This window comes from Lactuca saligna, chromosome 8, assembly GCF_052625555.1.
Source record: "Lactuca saligna cultivar CGN05327 chromosome 8, ASM5262555v1, whole genome shotgun sequence".
In the NCBI taxonomy this organism is placed as follows: Eukaryota; Viridiplantae; Streptophyta; class Magnoliopsida; order Asterales; family Asteraceae; genus Lactuca; species Lactuca saligna.
In genome coordinates, this window is record NC_136424.1 from 237,974,519 (window position 1) to 237,994,015 (window position 19,497).

Below are 19,497 nucleotides of genomic sequence, written 5' to 3' on the forward strand. Positions count from 1 at the left end.
AAAGTGGAGAGGAAATTATGAGCCGAGACCGACCAAAAAAGAGATGTCTTCATTCACCTTTCTTTTTAATTATAAAAACACAATTTTGAATTATGCAGAAGGTTGAGCATTCAAACACTACCGAAAGTGAATTATTTCTTCAAAAACAAAAACATTAATGAATTTTTTTTATAAATTTAAAGGTGTGCCCAGGTAGGTATATATATATATATATATATATATATATATATATATATATATATATATATATATATATATATATATATATAACAAATAACAAAAAAAAAACATCAAGATTTATTTTGCATAATAATATAGAACTTATTATACTCGATCTAAGCAAAATATTTTAAGATAAATTGGACGTGATCTAAAACAAGAATTGTCAAAGTTATAAAATCGAACTCAAAACCTCTCATTTTATCATATATACTTCGAACAAATAATTGTGCTTGGGTTAATGATTCAGCTTAATCAACCATCTAGCAAATATTTAACCAACCAAAAAAACCAAGTATATTTTTTCCCATCAAGGGAATGCAACACAACTATAATTCCTCGAATAACAATGAATTATACAAAAATCTTTTTAAAGTTAATGTAAAAAAATGGTATACTCTTATATCGGTCACAACCAATACGAGGGAAGTAAATCACAATATCCACAGAGCAGAGCAAGGAAGTAACCCCCAAAACATAAACACGTGAGACCCCTCTGATGGATTTTCCCCTCCTTACCATCGTCAAAGTGTAAACAGACAGAACTTATCCGTTTACACTGTGACTTGGTAACAGTCGGGTGAGAATTCAATCTCACCCGACTAAACACAGGTGTTCATCGCCACCAATCGGGTACTTTTAATCTTTGAGTTCTATGTACCGCAAGTCTTTCCTCCGGAACTTTATGCCGTACTTGTCTCCATATCATATTAACCGCGTCATCTTTTTTTGGAGGGTATTGATATTCATAATGATGTGTGATTTCTTTTAGTATTTTCCACATTTGAAGCCATTTTTCTTTTGGGATTTTGCGGAGTTGTTGGACCATGTATCCGGGAACTAATGCCTCTTCCACAGAGAAAAAAATTGAAAATTTATTGTAATCTAATTCGTCCTCAAATGGTAGCTCGATTTGGTCACTCACAATCACTGGGACACAATGGCTTACGATAGCATCAAATAGTCGGTTTGAGGAAGGAGTGTCGCCAGCTGGATTTAGACAAAATTTCGATGACCTCATCCCTTGAGATGACTGGTGCATCAAAAATCAATTAGACAATCTTGTACATTGTTTAAAAATGATAAAATTAAAAACCAATAAAATTATTATATAATCATTATGAACTTATATTGATATTAAAGGAACTTACAGCTTTGATACTTTCTCCTGTAGCATAGCTGGCTTCATAGTGAACATCCTTGTAACCATTTAATATCTTTTCCAACTTAGCACGTACAATACCTTCCTGCACATCACATTATTGACTATTTAATTTACTTTATTTCTTGAAAAAGAAAGAAATTTGTTAAAGTTTGTTGATTACATACAGATTTTCTCACTGTTCTCCCACGAAAGAAAAGAAGGGTGGTACGTGAATTGTAAGGATCTGGAACATTATCATCCAAGAAAGACTCCATAACATGCATATAAGGGGCAACAACGTCTTTTCGCAGATTGGACATGACTCTAGAGTACCTCCCAAAATCTGCAACTATAAGAATGGATGCATTCACCTCTTCACGGAGAAACCTGAAAGCATTGGGGTGATGCATTGGGATTACATGGTCTCTTCCACCTGTTCTTTGCCAATAAGTAGATTGTCTTAAGAACTTAAGGATGTCAACCTGTAATCACAATTTATAAGCATCATGTTCAGCTCCTTGATGAGTAAAAAGTTTTGGGGATTCAGTTGTACAAACTCTACTGAATGGGATTCAATCATTAATTAATTAATCTGCTTCAGCAAGACCTAAAGCTAAGAATTACAGTGTTGAAAATGGAAGATCAGAAATGATCTACCATTATTTGATCTGTTTCAGTAAAAGAGAAACATTTTTTGAGATGAAATCAAGTACTTTTCAAATTCAAAGTAAATCACAACATTCTTCAATTCATTTGAAGTTTTCATCTACAAGAAATCAAATCATTATGAAATCGAAGTTGAAATACACTGCGTATGATATTCATAATCAAATATACAGCTGTTTTGAGTAAGGGAGGCGTAGATCATATCATAATGAGCTTAAATTTTAGCTCACAATCAAACAGTGACAAACAACTACAGCTATTTGATTAAGTATATCGATTGATTCTTACCTGCAATTGCCTGTCAATCTCAGTATCAGGATCCGTCATGTTCTTCCCGTGCGTATTGAAACTCAATGAAGAAAAAAAAGGTACGAAGAACACGTCCGCTGCCTCCGGATCCGAAACCCTAATCGCCTCACTACTTTCAGCCTTCAAACAGTTTTCACACAATAGCGACGCCATCATCCAATACTCTACACTATGCTGTTGCTTTAACCCCGAATTTCGCGGCCATGGCGGCAGATTCCTGGATGTCACCGGAGAATTATCATCTTCTCCGGCGAATTTCCTGCTCAACATAGCAACATTAAACCTCTTCGGCAGATCATACATGAAAACTCTGAGCGGCGACCCGGTGCGGCAAGGTATAACAGTGTCATTTCTGGTAGATGATAGGAAAGAGAATTGAGATCTAAGATCAACAGTTCCAATTCCTCCTCCTAAACCTCCAATCGTGATAAAGTACGTAATGAAGATGATGCTTAAGAAGATGACGAGTGACACAACTGATTTACCAATCATTTTTGTGGCTTAAATCCAAAAGGTTTCTTCGTTTGCATATATACATCTCCAATTATGTAGATTTAGTCAAAAAGTGAGAGAGTTTGTGTGTGTGTTTGAAGGAAAGAAGGTTTCGCATAGAAGGAACGTGTGGAGAAAAGGGGAAGACTCGAGCGGTGTGTTGACGAGTCACGGTGCTTTCCTGTTTATTGAATGGTGTGCGGATCCGCCATTAACGAAGAGGATCTTGCTATGTGAGTTGTCTATTGGTGCAAAAGCAATCAGATTTATCAAGACTAACAAGCATACCAGAAACAAAACACAAAATAGATAAAAGCAACCCGAGCATTATGTTTCTATGATTATTATGTACTTGTATAAAATGTTTTGGTGACGACTTATTTTATAAAACTATTTAATATATAGTAGTAAAATTGTGAACTGTCATCACGTGCGGGTACCTCATGCGAACTAACCGAAACCAAACAGTATTGACAAAAAAATCGAACCATATGAAAGCGAGTAAATTACGGTTCGGTTCACGGGTACCTGGTAAAATATAAAAAATTAAAATCAATTGAAACTACAAACTTCATTTTAATTATCTCTTTTTTTTTTAAATTAGTAAGTTAAAGAGTTTAAAAAAAATAATAAACTTTAAAAAACGTAATGAAGTTCAAATATCATATATTATAATTTGCATAATAAATATAACAAGAAAATCAAATGAATTTAGATTAATACTAATGAAATAATACTTTTTTCTACTAATATATAAAGGGAAAACTGCAATAAAATCCTTACATATTGGCCTCATAATCGATTTAGTCCTTATATTTTTTTTATTCAATTAAGTTCCAAATACCGGTAATCGTATTCAATTTAACCCTTTGACCCGGTCAACAGGTCATCCAACTTTCAAAAATTACATTTTTGGCCTAGATTTCAAAATTTATTACAAATTTGATCCAAAATTTACACTTTTGGCTTAGATTTTAAATTTTGCTACAAATTTGGTCCACACTTTACCCTTTTTACCCAAGTTTTAGAATTTTATTATGAATTCATTCTAACTTTAATTTTTTTTACAAATTTTTTTCTCAAAGAATTGTTTCTAATATGTTTTTTCTTTATAAAATCATATTTATACAAAAAAACGTATTTTCACTTAAAAATCTTATATTTTCTATATAAAAACTTTTTTTTTAATTTTTTTATATGAAATATCTAGTTATAAAAATAAATATTTATTAAGTATATAATATATACAAATCTGTTTTTATAAAAAAAAAATGTATACAAAAATGTATTTTACAAAAAAAAACGTATACAAACACCTATTTTACCTATATTTTTTTTATAAAATCTTGTTTGTTTACATTTTTTTATAAAAACTTGCTTGAATAATTTTTAATATAATACGTGTTTGTATACATTTTATAAAATGTATATATTTTTCTAATTCCAAAATTTTCTAAAATATAAACACACACCCACACCCACCTCTACCTACCCCCACCTTAACACCCTTAACCGACCACACCCCTATCTACCCATAACCACCCACTCTCACCCCCACAAACACAGACATACACACCCCAACCCCCACCTCCACACACACACACACATACATACACACACACACACACCAACAAACACCCCTCCCCCCCACACACACACACCTACCCCCACCCCTACAAACACACATACACACACACCCATACATACACCCACAAATACCCCCCCTACAAATACACACCAACACCAACCCTCATACGTACAAACACACACACACTTATCTAACCCCCTAAAAACACACACACACACACACCCAACATCACTACCACAATCACCGACCTACCATCACCATTACCGACGTCGCCATCACCACTACTGCCATAATTGTCGCCGCTACCATCATCGCTTGTCATCATCACCGCTGCCGCTGCCTCCACCGTCGGCATCATTGACACCACCACTTCCTCCCTCGGCGCCCCCCACCCCCTCCTTACCGCCTGTTTTGGTCAAAAATTACACAAATACTAATCAATCAAATTGTATGAGAGGTTGTGATGTTCAAATTATGCAATAGCTAATGATAAAAGAGAGTGACACAATGGATTACAAGGAAAGCCCTTGATCATTGCTAGGATCTTTGGCACAAAACCTTGGGAGGTGACAATGGTCACCTGCCTTAATGATTTTGTTAATGTAAAATGATGACTACAGAGAATATTTCAATAAAAACAAGTGAATAATTTCGTAAAGTAAGTTTCCAGTAAAAGTTGTATGTTGTGTACGAGATGCAAGTGTCAATTTATAGTCTAAACTAGCCAACAAGATGCTCGATATTTCCGGGATTCTCTATGACCAGCTTCACGAACGTTATTTGACTAAGTACTCCGGGTCTTTAGCATAGTTGAGATGATTCTTCGTTGAGAATTGGTCTTCCCTTGACTACTTTTGCACATGTATTAGTTATGAACAAAATATAAACGTTATAAATATTAATAAAGATAATAACGGTAGTAGTCAGGATCCTGATGTAGCTGACGATCCTAGATATTTGAGGATCTTGAGTATTTTGAGGATCCTGACCTTAACAATTGTCCCCTAGTTATTCCTGAAAATATAAGAGTTAGTTTCGTAAATTTTGGAGGAATAACTTAAATTAATTTTAAAAGAAGAATTTAAAATTATTTCTTAATGGATAGGTTTTATCTTTATCGAGATAATCGAGAAATAGTCAAATCATCTTTGTTATCTTTTCCGGGCTATAAATGTGGGTTTTCGGTAACTTCCTCTTTACTTTCTTCAGTCGTCATCATCTTATTTTGGAGGTAAATTTTCATACTACTTGCTTCTTTTCGTCCCTTCAATTCCTGTCATCATGGCCAAGAAAGCTATTCGTTCTCGAGGTAGTGTCGTTGCCTCTCCTGAGAATGATTTCAGCGACCAAGCTATTTTAACCTGTGGTGAGGTTTGCTCCTTTGACGATGAGGATATAGAATCGTTGAAAGCTATTGGGGCTTATTCTTCCGACGTAGTTTTCCATCCTTTCGAGGCTACTGTCCAACCTGATTTTGTGTCTCAGACGTGGGTCTGTTTTCCTGAACACCCATTTACTCTAGGGTTAACCTATCATTTTACTGGCATCGTTCATGATTTCTTTATGACTACCCAGATTTCTTATATCCAAATAATGTTTGTGGTCTGGAGGATCCTATTTTGGATCGACCGCTTAAATAAGTCCAAAAATATGGACATCGGAAATCTAAGTTGGCTCTCATTTATGATCTTTCTACTTTTGGTTATTCTTGTTTCCTACTAAGAGTCAAGACAAAAAAACCCCACCTCATTATGAAATCTAAACAAAATGACGGCACTTGGAAGGAAAAATACTTCTTTGTGAGACGTGACTTGATTTCTGAAGGGTATTCCTTGCTAAAAACATGGATTAAAAAGGGTAGGATTTAATTTGGACTTTTAAGGATCTTGAAATTTACTTCCCTTATTTTTGTTTGTTTTGATGCAACGTTCAAATTTGAGGAGCTCGTTCCTGCTGTTGGCGATTCTGAGGATAAGATTTCCAAGTTTCTTGTGCTTCCTTCACTCGAGAGGTCGTTCAGGATTGAACATTCAAGTCTTTAATAGGTTCCTCCACTACTACCACTATGGCTACTGGTAACATTATTTTTCTTGGATGTGTTTTCTAGAGGATCCTGATTTGATAGGGATCTCTGGCAGGTGTTAGAGCTAAAATGTTGTAATAAGTCGAAGAGTTAGTTTGTTTGTTACGAAGAATCTTGTGTCTTCGTATGTATGGGTCTTCGTATATATAGTTATTTTACTAAGGCGTTATAAAGTGAAGGCTTAATGTTTAGTCCTTAGTATTTTTTTATGCTTTTATTCTCCTATAAATAGGGGTATGTACTAGTGATCTAGAGACAACTTTTACACACAGTTTTACAGTTTATTCATTGTATTCTGTAAACTGAAAGGCATAATATGAGCTGATCAAAGATTCTATTTACTCTCGTGTTCATCGTTTCAATACTTTACTCAATTACTTCTAGAATTACATTCAAACTCGATTCCAAATCTCATCAATTGGTATCAAAGCAGGTATCCTTTCTGTGATCTGTTTTTCATACGTTCAAAAAGGTTTTTGAGTCTACTGTTTGATTCAAAAAGTTTACGTTCTTTTTGTGTGGAAAATATTTCTTGATCTAGGTCTAGGATTTGATTCTGCAAAAATTTTTGTGAATCGTTTGTTTGTAGTGTGATTCTAATCTGAAATATACAATTTGATTTCAAATGCTCCAAGTTTTCATAATATTCTTGAGTTTTGTTCCGTACAACAATGGCGTCATTTAATCTTAACTCCATGACATCATTTTCTCATTTGCTTGGATCATCCACAAAGATTCTGATATTAATTCCACAATATTACGATCAGTGAGTAGATCGTATGCAAGACTATTTGAACGGATTGGATGAGGAACTATGGAATTGCATTTCAGGATAAATCAATCCACCTGCAAGAGTTCAACCAATCGGTGCATCTTCAAGCAGTTCGGAGGTTGATAATCAATCTAATCGTTTGAAATAGCTGGAGAAGAGGTGCATGAGGGAATTAAGAGGTGCTTTACCTCCTGTTGTGTACAATTATGTTAGGACTTGCACAACAACTAAAGAAATCTGGAACAATCTCAAAGACAAATTTCAAGGCAGTGAAAAGACAAAGATCACTTCGGTGAAACAATGTCTAGTGGAACTCAAGGATTTCAAACAGAAGGAGTCTGAATCCATTGAGGTTTACTATGATCGATTCAACGAGTTAATCTACCGTTGTAATCGTTATGGTATCACAAGGTCATCAATGGAGTTCAACTTGATATTTGTAATGGGACTTCGAAAGGAATGGAGAAGTGTACGTATGATGGTGAAAAATCAGCAGAGTTTTGACACTTCAACTTTAAATGACTTGTACAATCAATTGAAATCTCATGAAAATGAGGTTAATGAAATAGCTGAGGAAGCTATGGCAAGTCTTGGTGGTCCATTGGCACTAATTTCGAAGGTCTCAGAAAAAGAAAGTGAAAAATCGAAGTCTGATGAAGAAGAAGGTTTTCTGATGAATTCTGATGATGAGGCTGTTGCATACTACTCAAACAATAGAGTAAAGAAATTTTTTAAGAAACCTTTTAATACAAAGAACAAGTCATCAGATTCGAAGGGAAATTATGAGAACAAAAGTAAAATGGATGAAAAGGTGAAAGAAAAAAAGAAGGATTCGAAGAGCGAAGAGCGAAGAGGAGAAAAAGGAAAAGAAGTTAAAGGGTGACACTAGTATTAATTGCCACTATTGCAATGGTGCTAATCACTTGCAATAGATTGTTTGTTAAGAAAGAAGGAATAAAAGAAAAATAAAACAAAGGATGAAGCTTATTATACTGAGAAGTTAGAGGAAGTGAGGTCAAAAGCAAAGAATCTGTCTCTAGTGGCTCATGGAGAAAATGAATCAGATGGTACATATCAAATATGGTCTTCAGGCTCTGACAAAGAAGAGATGAAGAATCCATCACGTGGAGCCATGTTTGCAAAGGTTGAAGACGATTCAGATGAAGAGCAGACTTACGAAGTGCGTGGGCAGTGCTTCGTATCAAGGTCTACTGACAGGTCGCCTATGACAATGAAGGTACGTAATGTGACATCCCCATTTTCACGGCCAGAAAAGACCGATTTGTTTATGCTTCGTTTTATAAAATCAGAGTAATCTTTTAAAGAAAATGGTTGTGGAATTTGTTCCCAAAACAAGATATGATAATAACTTATCAAAACATTTCTCAAAGAGAATGTATTTTCATTTAATAATAAAACATCGGGATGTCATGTTCCGATACAGACATATAAGCATAAACAGAACTTACATTCAATTACACTAATGATTTATATCTCCTTGAAATCTCTCTGTGAAATATGTCTTCGTATCGATACCTGTGATACAAAGAAAACTGAGTGGATCAGGCTTGGGAGCCTGGTGAGCATATAGGGTTTTCATCCCACAATGTTATATCATATATTTATAAATATAGAACATTCAAACTTGTACAATTTCACCATATAAAGGAAACTCTTATCCCACCCCCATCACTCCTCACAAAGACACCATCTAAACTCTCGTATCTAAAAATTTCCTCTTTACCCGATCCCTACTCACAGATCTAAAACTATTATCTTCACCCGATCCATACTCACGGATCTAAACTACCTGATCCATACTCACGGATCTAAAACTAACCTCCTTATCTGATCCATACTCCTGGATCAATAATCGTACCCAATCCATACTCCCGGAATAAGGACAATTAACTATACCCTAATCCTGATCTGATTCATACCCCCAGATCAATAACTGTGCCCAATCCATACTCCCGGACTAGGGACAATTAACTTAGTCTTAATCCATACTCCCGGACTAATAAGAAGTTTTATCTCTTTACCTGATCCATACTCCCGGGTCTAAAACTAACCTCTTGGTCTAATCCATACTCATTGAATAACTAGATCAACAACAACAACATCGGGGTCTCTCATCTGTTTATCACACATCAACTATCTACCCATGTTCTTGATGGGTTTTAGCCATAAGAACTTTCCTATGTGCGCATGTAAAACCCTAATGCTTGGATCTAGGCTTTCTAATTAAACATGCTTTGAATCCAAGACTTCTAATGGCTAATTAGGTTAAATAACAACATTGAAACAGATCTAGAATCATACCTTTGAGTTCCTTGTTGATCTTGTTGTCTTGGAGCTTCTAGAGTCACAAATGTCACTCCTCTAATGGTTTACAAACACCAATAGCAAGCAAGATGATTTAGGAGAGAGGAGAGGGGAGGAATTCGGCCAGAGTATCTCTACTTTAGATGGTGTATCGAATTCCCTCACCCCTAGGGTCTATTTATACTTGTAGACTCCTTAAGGGTTACAACCTAAACCCTAATTGGATAATCTTCTCTTAAGGCTATCCAAATCCATTCCATAGATAAGCCTTTGGACGAATTTAGCTATCCTATATCTCATAGAATTCGTCCAAAGCATATCCCAATGGATTTATAGTCTAAAGTTTAACTATCAAACAATTGACAGTTTATACCCCTTTATTTAATTAATCTCCTTAAGTCACCAAATTAATTCCAATTAATTTATGACTTATATTAATCAAATAACCATATATTATTCCTTATAATATTTACTCTCTTTTAACAAATCATCCATCAAGTTGCTATGGTGAAGGCAACCCAAAAGGACCATGCACAACCGGATCAAATACTTGCCTAATATAGTTGCATCCTTAGACACTATTCCAACAGTCTCCCACTTGGATAAGTCTAGTAACTATACAAGTACAATTCGGTTTGCAATCGTAGCTCTCAAAGACGCTATAAAACTCTGATCTAATCAATCTTGTCCTTTAGATAAGGGATCATACAGTCCTCTGTTAGATATCATGCTGACAATCCTATGGAATGGTTAGTCTAGCATTTAGATTTCTCGATCTCTGATTTATTTGACATAGAACTTAATCAAACACATCAATTCAGTTCTGACCGGGCCCGGCACATAAGTCAAATCAAATCATCGAGCGGCCGAGATATCGCTTTTACCTTCTTAGATAAAAGTTACAGATAAACTTCGACTTATATGCATTTACTTATTCATTAGCCAACTATACACAACAATGCGTTTTATAACACCAAGTTACTAATGCGTTTTCGCATTATCAATGCACAATCAATTAACAAATAATAAATCATATATCTAGGTTTTAAGACTATATGATATTATCGTCTTGCGATCACCTTTTATATCGTATTCCATAAGGTGATTCCAGCAAGCGCGGGTTTATTCCAATGCTCAAAACCAGTTCATAAGCACTCATGAACGTTGCAGCAACCCTTGCTATGTCTAACACCATTTAGACATTCTACACACCAATTCATGACAATCTTCATTCATATCTACTCCCAACATATGAACGATTGTGGACCATTTGAATAATTCGATTATTCCTAATAAACTCAATTATTCTGGAAGTCAAAACATGCAAAGTGAAACAATAGTTAAACAATTAACATATGACAGTAACTTTACTTATAAATAAAACTCCTTTATTTAATCATCAACTGTTAATTACATTTATCTATTATACGTTTCTAAATACTATCTAATCTATACTAATATCATCCTTCAGCCCAATACTCCTAGCATGCTGCAAGTGCTTAACCCTACTCAGTCCCTTCGTAAGCGGATCTGCTGGGTTATCTTCTGATGATATCCTCTTCACTACGAGTTGTCCTTCTTCTACACGATGTCTAATGAAGTGATATTTTCTGTCGATATGTCGAGATCTACCATGATCCCTCGGTTCCTTGGTCAAGGCAACCACACCTTCGTTATCACAGAAAATCTCCATGGGCTCCTTTATGGCCGGCACAACTCCAAGATCACCAATGAAGTTCTTTAGCCATACTGCCTCCTTCGACGCTTCGCTCGCTGCGATGTACTCTGATTCGCACGTTGAATCAGCTACGGTTTCCTGCTTGGAACTTTTCCATGTCACTGCTCCTCCATTTAGGGTAAAGACCCAGCCCGACTGCGAACGGTAGTTGTCCCTGTCGGTTTGAAAGCTGGCGTCACTATACCCTCGCACCTTCAAGTCATCACACCTTCCAAGGACTAAGAACCATTCTTTCGTCCTCCGAAGGTACTTAAGGATGTTCTTCACCGCAATCCAATGTGCTTTGCTAGGGTTCCCTTGATATCTGCTAACCATGCTCAAAGCGAAGGCTACATCAGGGCGAGTACAAGTCATAGCGTACATGATTGAGCCAACTGCAGAAGCGTATGGTACTCGGCTCATTTCTGCTATCTCAGCTTCGGTACTCGGACTTTGAGTCTTACTCAACTTGGCATTTCCTTGTATCAGTAATTCTCCCTTCTTTGAGTTTTCCATACTAAAACGTTTTAGTACCTTCTCTAAGTAAGTATTCTGACTAAGTCCAATTAGTCTCTTACTTCTTTCTCTTACTATCCTTATTCCCAAAATGTAAGAAGCCTCTCTGAGGTCCTTCATAGCGAAACACTTCCCGAGCCAAGACTTAACCTCCTGCAGAGTCGGGAAGTCGTTCCCTATGAGTAATATGTCATCGACATATAGAACGAGAAAGCTTACTATACTCCCACTGGCTTTGACATATACACAAGATTCGTCTTCGCTTCGTACAAATCCAAACTCTTTGACTTTCTCATCGAAGCAAAGATTCCATCTGCGAGACGCTTGCTTAAGTCCATAAATGGACTTCTCAAGCTTACACACTCTATTTGGATGCTTCGGATCCACAAACCCCTCTGGCTGAGCCATGTAAACATCCTCAGCCAACTTTCTGTTAAGGAAAGCGGTCTTGACATCCATTTGCCAAATCTCATAATCATGAAATGCGGCAATTGCTAGCATCACTCTAATAGATTTAATCTTCGCAACTGGTGAGAAGGTCTCATCATAGTCAACTCCGGGAGTTTGAGTAAAGCCCTTCGCGACCAATCGCGCCTTATATGTGTACGTTCCCATCCACATCGGTCTTCTTTTTGAAGATCCATTTGCACCCAACGGTCTTACGTTCGGGCAGATAATCAACCAAATTCTAAACTTGGTTATCGTACATGGATTGGATCTCGCTATCCATTGCCTCTTTCATTTCGCAGACTCCGGGCCTGCCATGGCTTCCTTATAGCTATTAGGTTCATCAAGATTTACTAGTGTACCATCACTAATATACGTGTCCCCTTCGGTAGTAATATGAAAACCATAAAACTGGGGATGAAGTCTAACTCTATCGGAACGTCTGAGAGGTAAGGATTCGTCAATCGGTTCAACCGGAGTTTCCTCCTCGGGTTGAATGCCAGCGGTAGAGGTTCCTTCATCTATCGACTCTTGAATCTCTTCAAGTTCGATTTGCCTCCCACTGTCTCCTTGGCTTATGAGTTCTCGCTCTCGGAAAACTCCTCTCCTCGCAACAAAGACAACATTATCTTTCGGTCTATAGAAGAGATATCCAAAGGATGTTTGCGGGTAGCCGATGAAAATACATCGCTCACTTCGAGGTTCAAGCTTGTCGTGAGTATCTCGTCTTACGAAAACCTCGCAACCCCAAACCTTGATATGTGCCAACGAGGGAGCTTTCCCTGTCCACATCTCGTGAGGTGTTTTGGCAACCTTCTTAGTAGGGACTCGGTTAAGGATATGGGCGGCAGTCTCTAAGGCATACCCCCAAAAGAAGATAGGTAGTGAAGCACGACTCATCATAGAGCGAACCATATCCAATAAGGTTCGATTACGCCTTTCTGCCACACCATTCAACTACGGTGTCCTAGGAGGCGTCAATTGCGAAACTATTCCACACTCCTTGAGATAATCATGGAATTCAAGACTTAGGTACTCTCCTCCTCGATCGGATCGAAGCATCTTGATTTTCCTGCCCAATTGATTCTCCACTTCATTCTTGAACTCTTTGAACTTTTCAAAGGTGTCTGACTTTTGCTTGATTAAGTAGATATACCCATATCTACTATAGTCATCGGTAAAAGTCTCATAGAAGCGGTTCCCATCCTTTGTGGTTAATCTAAAGGGTCCACATACATCGGTATGTATTAGGTCCAATAGCCCCTCACCCCTTTCACAAGTATTCATGAAGGGTGACTTAGTCATCTTTCCAAGTAAACAAGACTCGCATGTGTCATCTTCCCTAAGGTCGAATGACTCCAACACTCCATCCTTTTGGAGTTGTGCTATGCGTTTCTTGTTGACATGTCCAAGACGACAATGCCACAAGGATGCTTTATCCATACTAGTGGAAGAATCAATATTCAAAACATCATTTCCTAAGTTATCAACAATCATAACAGTTTCATATATTCCATTACATGGTATAGCTTCAAAGTAAAAGACACCATTTAGATAAGCCAAAATAGAACCATTCTCATTATTAAAAGAAAATCTAAATCCTTGTCTATATAAACCATGAAATGAAATGATGTTTCTAGCCATTTCTGGCGAATAGCAACAATTGTTCAAATCTAAAACCAAACTATTCCTAAGCACTAAAGAATACACTCCAATATTGGTCACAGGCGACGATCTTCTGTTCCCCATGATTAGATTGATCCTTCCTTGCTCTACATCCCTACTTCTTCTTAGTCCCTGCACATTAGAACAAATGTGATAACCACAACCGGTATCAAGAACCCAAGAAATAGCATGATTAGAATCGTTAGATTTAATTGTGTATATACCTGCGAAAGATGGCTTGATCTTTCCTTCTTTGATTGCTTGCAGGTATTCTGGGCAGCTTCTCTTCCAATGTCCTATCTTGTGGCAGTGGTGGCACTCTGCCTCCTTCGGGTTAGGATAGGGCTTAGAGGGATCAACTTTGGTCCCACTAGAAGAGGCACCATCTCGGGCTTTAACCTTGCGATAGTTCTTTGATGAAGCCTTCCTCTTCTTTCCCTTTCCTTGACCAATTGCCAAGACAGGAGCAGCAAACGGATTGGGAGTAGGTGCAACAGACTTGTCTTTGAAGTTGCTCTCAGCGACCCTCAAAAGACCTTGGAGTTTACTTAGGGTGACCTCCTCTTTGTTCATGTGGTAGGTCATCCTAAATTGGTTGTACATCGGAGGCAAAGAGTGAAGCACCATGTCGATCGCTAAGTCTTCCCCAAAGTCAACATTTAACTTGCGAAGGCGATCGACATACCTTTGCATCTTTTGCAGGTTCACAGTAAGAGATTCTCCATGACCCATCTTAGCGGAGATCATGTTAGTGAAAATCTCATAACGCTCTTGTCTCGCGTTTTGATGGTATCTCTCCAACAAGTCTTGATGCATCTCGTATGGATACATGCCCTCGTAGGACTTTTGGAATTCGGAGTTCATGGTGGCAATCATGATGCAATGTACCTTCGTTGCATCTCGCTCATGAGTCTCAAAAGCGGTGATTTCAGCCGGAGTAGCGATTTCGGGGTTGATCTTCTCAAGCTTTTCATCGAGGACATACTCCTTATCCTCGTAGCGAGCAATGGTGCGAATGTATCTTATCCATTCGCTAAAGTTCGTTCCATCGAAGGTGACCTTTTGGCAAAGGCTCATCAACGTGAAAGAACTAGCAGCAGCGTTGTTTGCGTTCGACATCTTCAATTAGAAAAAAAAGGACAAAGATAGATTAGAATAATAATCCCTAATTATCACCCAATAAGAAAATTAGGGCTAGGATCCAACAATAACATTTACATACTAGAAAAGGGATGACGTAATCTAACATGCAAATAAATTGAAGGTAAGTGAATGACGATTCACTAATTCTCCATTACAAAACTTAAACTATTAGTCCTAAGTGTTTTTGAGAATTCCTAGGTTCGGATGAGATTCATTGAACTATTCAATGGCATGTTTAAATCTCGATATGCCCCTCTTGTTTGTGACTGGGATGCCGAGGATCACAAAGCGGGTGTGAATTACCATGCAAATTCACATGGTGCCTTCATTGTAACGATCACCTATTCGATGTGCCGGTAAACCACACACGCTCCATCGAACTATGATAAACAATGAATCACCCTTTGCCACCTTCGCTTAGAACCAATTAGTGTGTCGGTAAACCACACACGCTCCACTAACTTCTTAGCAAGGTGCAAAGTGTAATTTCATGGGATTGCATCAATTCACTTTTCCTAAAGTAACTAAGATTGGGAAATTTTTTTAAAACGTGTAGTTACTTTGTATTTCTTATTATACTTTTAATGAGAAGATGAGGTTGCCCTATCCTACCCGTTCGGCTAACGACCCTCCACCAATCAAGCAAGCGGTGGGTGTGAGTGTACACCCATTAAGCGCCATTTTATAGGCCGCAACCTTATACCCACCTTATAGATCGGCTTCGTGAATGAGGCCTACTGAAGGTAAGACTAGCATTTAGTTATACATATATATATATATTATTCTAGTAATATCATATTAGTATAGGGTTGTATTTTAAAACTTTTTCAAAATCTAGGGTTTGAAATTTAAGTTGTCTAAATTAAAACTTTTAATCACAAATATAAATTTCAAAACTTTAGGGTAGGTTTTAAACATTTAAAACATGAAGGATCAAATAACAAATAATTCCAATTAACAATTAATATCCTAATTATCTTTATTTGATTTATCCAGGATTTCTTTTAAGATAATTATCAAAATAATTAATCATTTATCACATAAGGAAAATAAATATTTTATTAGTTGATAAATATCTTTAATTAGATCAAGATAATAGTCATATATATCAAAAAATCGGATTAGGGTTGATCTAATATGATTAAGGTAAGTTTCCTTAAGATAAACATGAAAAAATCCCGGTTTTGCCTAATCCAGACGCCCGGACTCGCCGAGTACAGGCCTACTCGCCGAGTCCACTTTGGAACTCGCCGAGTCCATGACTCATAAACGCAAAATCGAATTTTGCAGGTTTGTTTCAGTTAATCAAGCAACAATTTAAAGAAAACCAAGCTAGGCTCTGATACCAGTGATGGGTTTTAGCCATAAGAACTTTCCTATGTGCGCATGCAAAACCCTAATGCTTGGATCTAGGCTTTCTAATTAAACATGCTTTGAATCCAAGACTTCTAATGGCTAATTAGGTTAAATAACAACATTGAAACAGATCTAGAATCATACCTTTGAGTTCCTTGTTGATCTTGTTGTCTTGGAGCTTCTAGAGTCACAAATGTCACTCCTCTAATGGTTTACAAACACCAATAGCAAGCAAGATGATTTAGGAGAGAGGAGAGGGGAGGAATTCGGCCAGAGTATCTCTACTTTAGATGGTGTATCGAATTCCCTCACCCCTAGGGTCTATTTATACTTGTAGACTCCTTAAGGGTTACAACCTAAACCCTAATTGGATAATCTTCTCTTAAGGCTATCCAAATCCATTCCATAGATAAGCCTTTGGACGATTTTAGCTATCCTATATCTCATAGAATTCGTCCAAAGCATATCCCAATGGATTTATATTCTAAAGTTTAACTATCAAACAATTGACAGTTTATACCCCTTTATTTAATTAATCTCCTTAAGTCACCAAATTAATTCCAATTAATTTATGACTTATATTAATCAAATAACCATATATTATTCCTTATAATATTTACTCTATTTTAACAAATCATCCATCAAGTTGCTATGGTGAAGGCAACCCAAAAGGACCATGCACAACCGGATCAAATACTTGCCTAATATAGTTGCAGCCTTAGACACTATTCCAACAGTTCTACCCAACATATTAGTAGATAAAAATATATATTTTTATACATAGTTTAAAACCTGTATAACATTCTCATTCAATACCTATTCCACATAACAGATGAGACATACCCACATAACACATGTTTCATAGAGAATAAATCAGATCTATGAGATAGAAGAAAGTGAATATACATTCACACACATAACCACAAAAATATACACATAACACCTATTTCGTATAAAATACTTCATAATTATGCGTTAGAAGAAAGTAACCACACACTCACTTGATTAGAAGATGAGCGGACAGCACTACGACTTGTAGAATTAGTATTCTTCGGTAAATCTGGAAGATCTTCACAAAAACCGGGCTCCTCGCGAGCAGAGCTTCGGCTTGGGAATCACACTTCTCGGGATCTTCGGGGCCTCGGGACTTGCTTCGGGGCTCGGGTATGATACCGGGGCTTCGGGATATTTCTTGCACGAAAAAAATGCAAAAACGCGAGAAAAAGGGAAGAAATGAGCAAAGAAGTCGGTTGTCCTCGACACCCTTTTATAGGGGGCTGGAACACGAATTACGTTGGGCGTAATTCTAAATTATGTTGGGTGTAATGGGGATAAGAACGCTGACTCCCCCCCCCCCCCCCTTCGGGATAATATCGAATTTATATTTAAATTAAATATCGAAAATATTTAATAAACTTCAAAATTTTATATCTTCCTCATACGAACTCCGTTTTCGACGTTCTTTATATCCTCGCGTAGGTGAGACTATGCTCTACAACTTTTGTTTAGACTCCGTTGGCTAATTTTCAATTTATTTTTATTATTTATTTTTAGTAGGCCGGGACAAGAAAACTCCGTTATAAAATCATAACTTCTTCATCTGACGTCCGTTTTCGCCTATCTTTTTATCGTTTTACTACAATTAATGAGATATTCGATTCTCATTTAGATTGTTTTGGCTAAAAACCGCTCGATCTCAAATCGAGTATTTGGGCTGCATACCGTTAAGTCGAAACGTAGAAAAATCATAACTTCCTCATACGAAGTCAGTTTTGGACGTTCTTTTTATGCACACTCATTGTGACAATCGTCAATCTTGAGTTAAGTCGAGTCATCAAGTCAAACCGGTCAACTCGATTAAACCTTGTGTATTAGGGTTTGTGTTATGTTCATACTGTATAACTTGCTATATTAATGGGAAAACATCACTTGGGAAGAATCTTGTGTTAGGATTTCCTGAGCCTTAGTGCAAATCAATGAACTAAACTGATAAAACCATGTTGCATACTCATCAGGGGTGTGTGAGGTCCTTAAACAAGGCTTAACAGGGTTTACGAACCTTGCATTGCGAAGCCGGACACTCACAAATGCCACACTCAAAACCTCTCTCAATCGTTTTCACTCTACCTCTCTCTATTCGAGATCTCTCTAGGTATGTGAAATCTCTCCCAAATCTCTCCAAGTATGTGAAATCTCTCTCAAATATCTCTTTATATGAGAAATCTCTCCAAGAATGTCAAATCTCTCCCAAATCTCTCCAAGTATGTGAAATCTCTCCCAAATCTCTCTCCAAAGTTTCCCGTAACTTTTTAGAATCATTCGGGTCATTCCGACCCTTAACAGGGTCAAAAACGGCTTAAAACGAGGTAAAAACGAGAAAAATGGACCTTAGGAACCGAAACCTCTTAAGAAGAGAGAAGCCTCTTAGGACCCGAAGGTCCTCTTAGGGACCGAGAGCAAGGAGGAGCCGAACCCTCCTGAGCCGAAGGTCCTCTCAGGGCTGAACCTCGCCCAGGAGGAACCGAAACCGAACCCTGCTTAAAAGGAACTGAACCCGAACCTCGCTTAAAAGGAACCGAATCTCGCCCAGGAAGAACCGAACCCGAAGGTACTGTTCACCACTGTTCATTCGGCTCATTTCGGTCGGACGCGTTCGCCTCTTATCTCCGGCCCGAACCCCCTCGCCTTCGCCTCTCGCTTCCGGTTCGCCTCCCTTTGCTTCCTCGCCCCCTTTTGTTTCCCTCTGTTCGTCTCGTTTCCGGCTACAGCCCCCAGCAAGGACCGAACCTCGGCCTAGGGACCGAGAGGTCTCGCTGGGAATGCTTTTCTTCCCGGTTTTCGTGTAGTTTTACGTTTAAGGCCCGTTTTTAATTATTTTAACGTGGGATTTTCACCCAAAATCATATTTTAACATAATAAACTCTAAATATTCACAATTTAATCATATTTTCATAAAAATCTTTATTTAAATAATAAAAGTTAGTGGGTAAAGTACAAAGAGGTGGAGTGTTGACTTTGCTTTACCTTATGACACAAGCAACCACTCCCACACCCA

General features: G+C 37.4%; 1 protein-coding gene across 1 annotated transcript; it reads right to left on the reverse strand.

Annotated features, from left to right (window-relative positions):
• Positions 1 to 464: 464 nt before the first annotated feature.
• On the reverse strand, positions 465 to 3,148 carry LOC145011409 (Exostosin family protein). Its single transcript, XM_078970116.1, has 4 exons — positions 2,318 to 3,148; positions 1,549 to 1,845; positions 1,371 to 1,466; positions 465 to 1,252 (listed from the first exon to the last, which is right to left on the reverse strand). The coding sequence occupies exons 1-4, from the start codon at positions 2,828 to 2,830 to the stop codon at positions 836 to 838; spliced, it is 1,323 nt and encodes a 440-aa protein (XP_078826242.1). The 5' UTR covers positions 2,831 to 3,148; the 3' UTR covers positions 465 to 835.
• Between the last annotated feature and the right edge of the window lie 16,349 nt (positions 3,149 to 19,497).

Bases quoted from the DNA above. Each gene is read 5' to 3' on its own strand.
- LOC145011409 (XM_078970116.1), bottom strand. From the start codon at position 2,830: ATGATTGGTAAATCAGTTGTGTCACTCGTCATCTTCTTAAGCATCATC. The intron at 1,467-1,548 runs GTATGTAATCAA...TGTGATGTGCAG, and splicing joins GGAGAACAGTGAGAAAATCT to GAAGGTATTGTACGTGCTAA. The intron at 1,253-1,370 runs GTAAGTTCCTTT...TTGATGCACCAG, and splicing joins CAGGAGAAAGTATCAAAGCT to TCATCTCAAGGGATGAGGTC.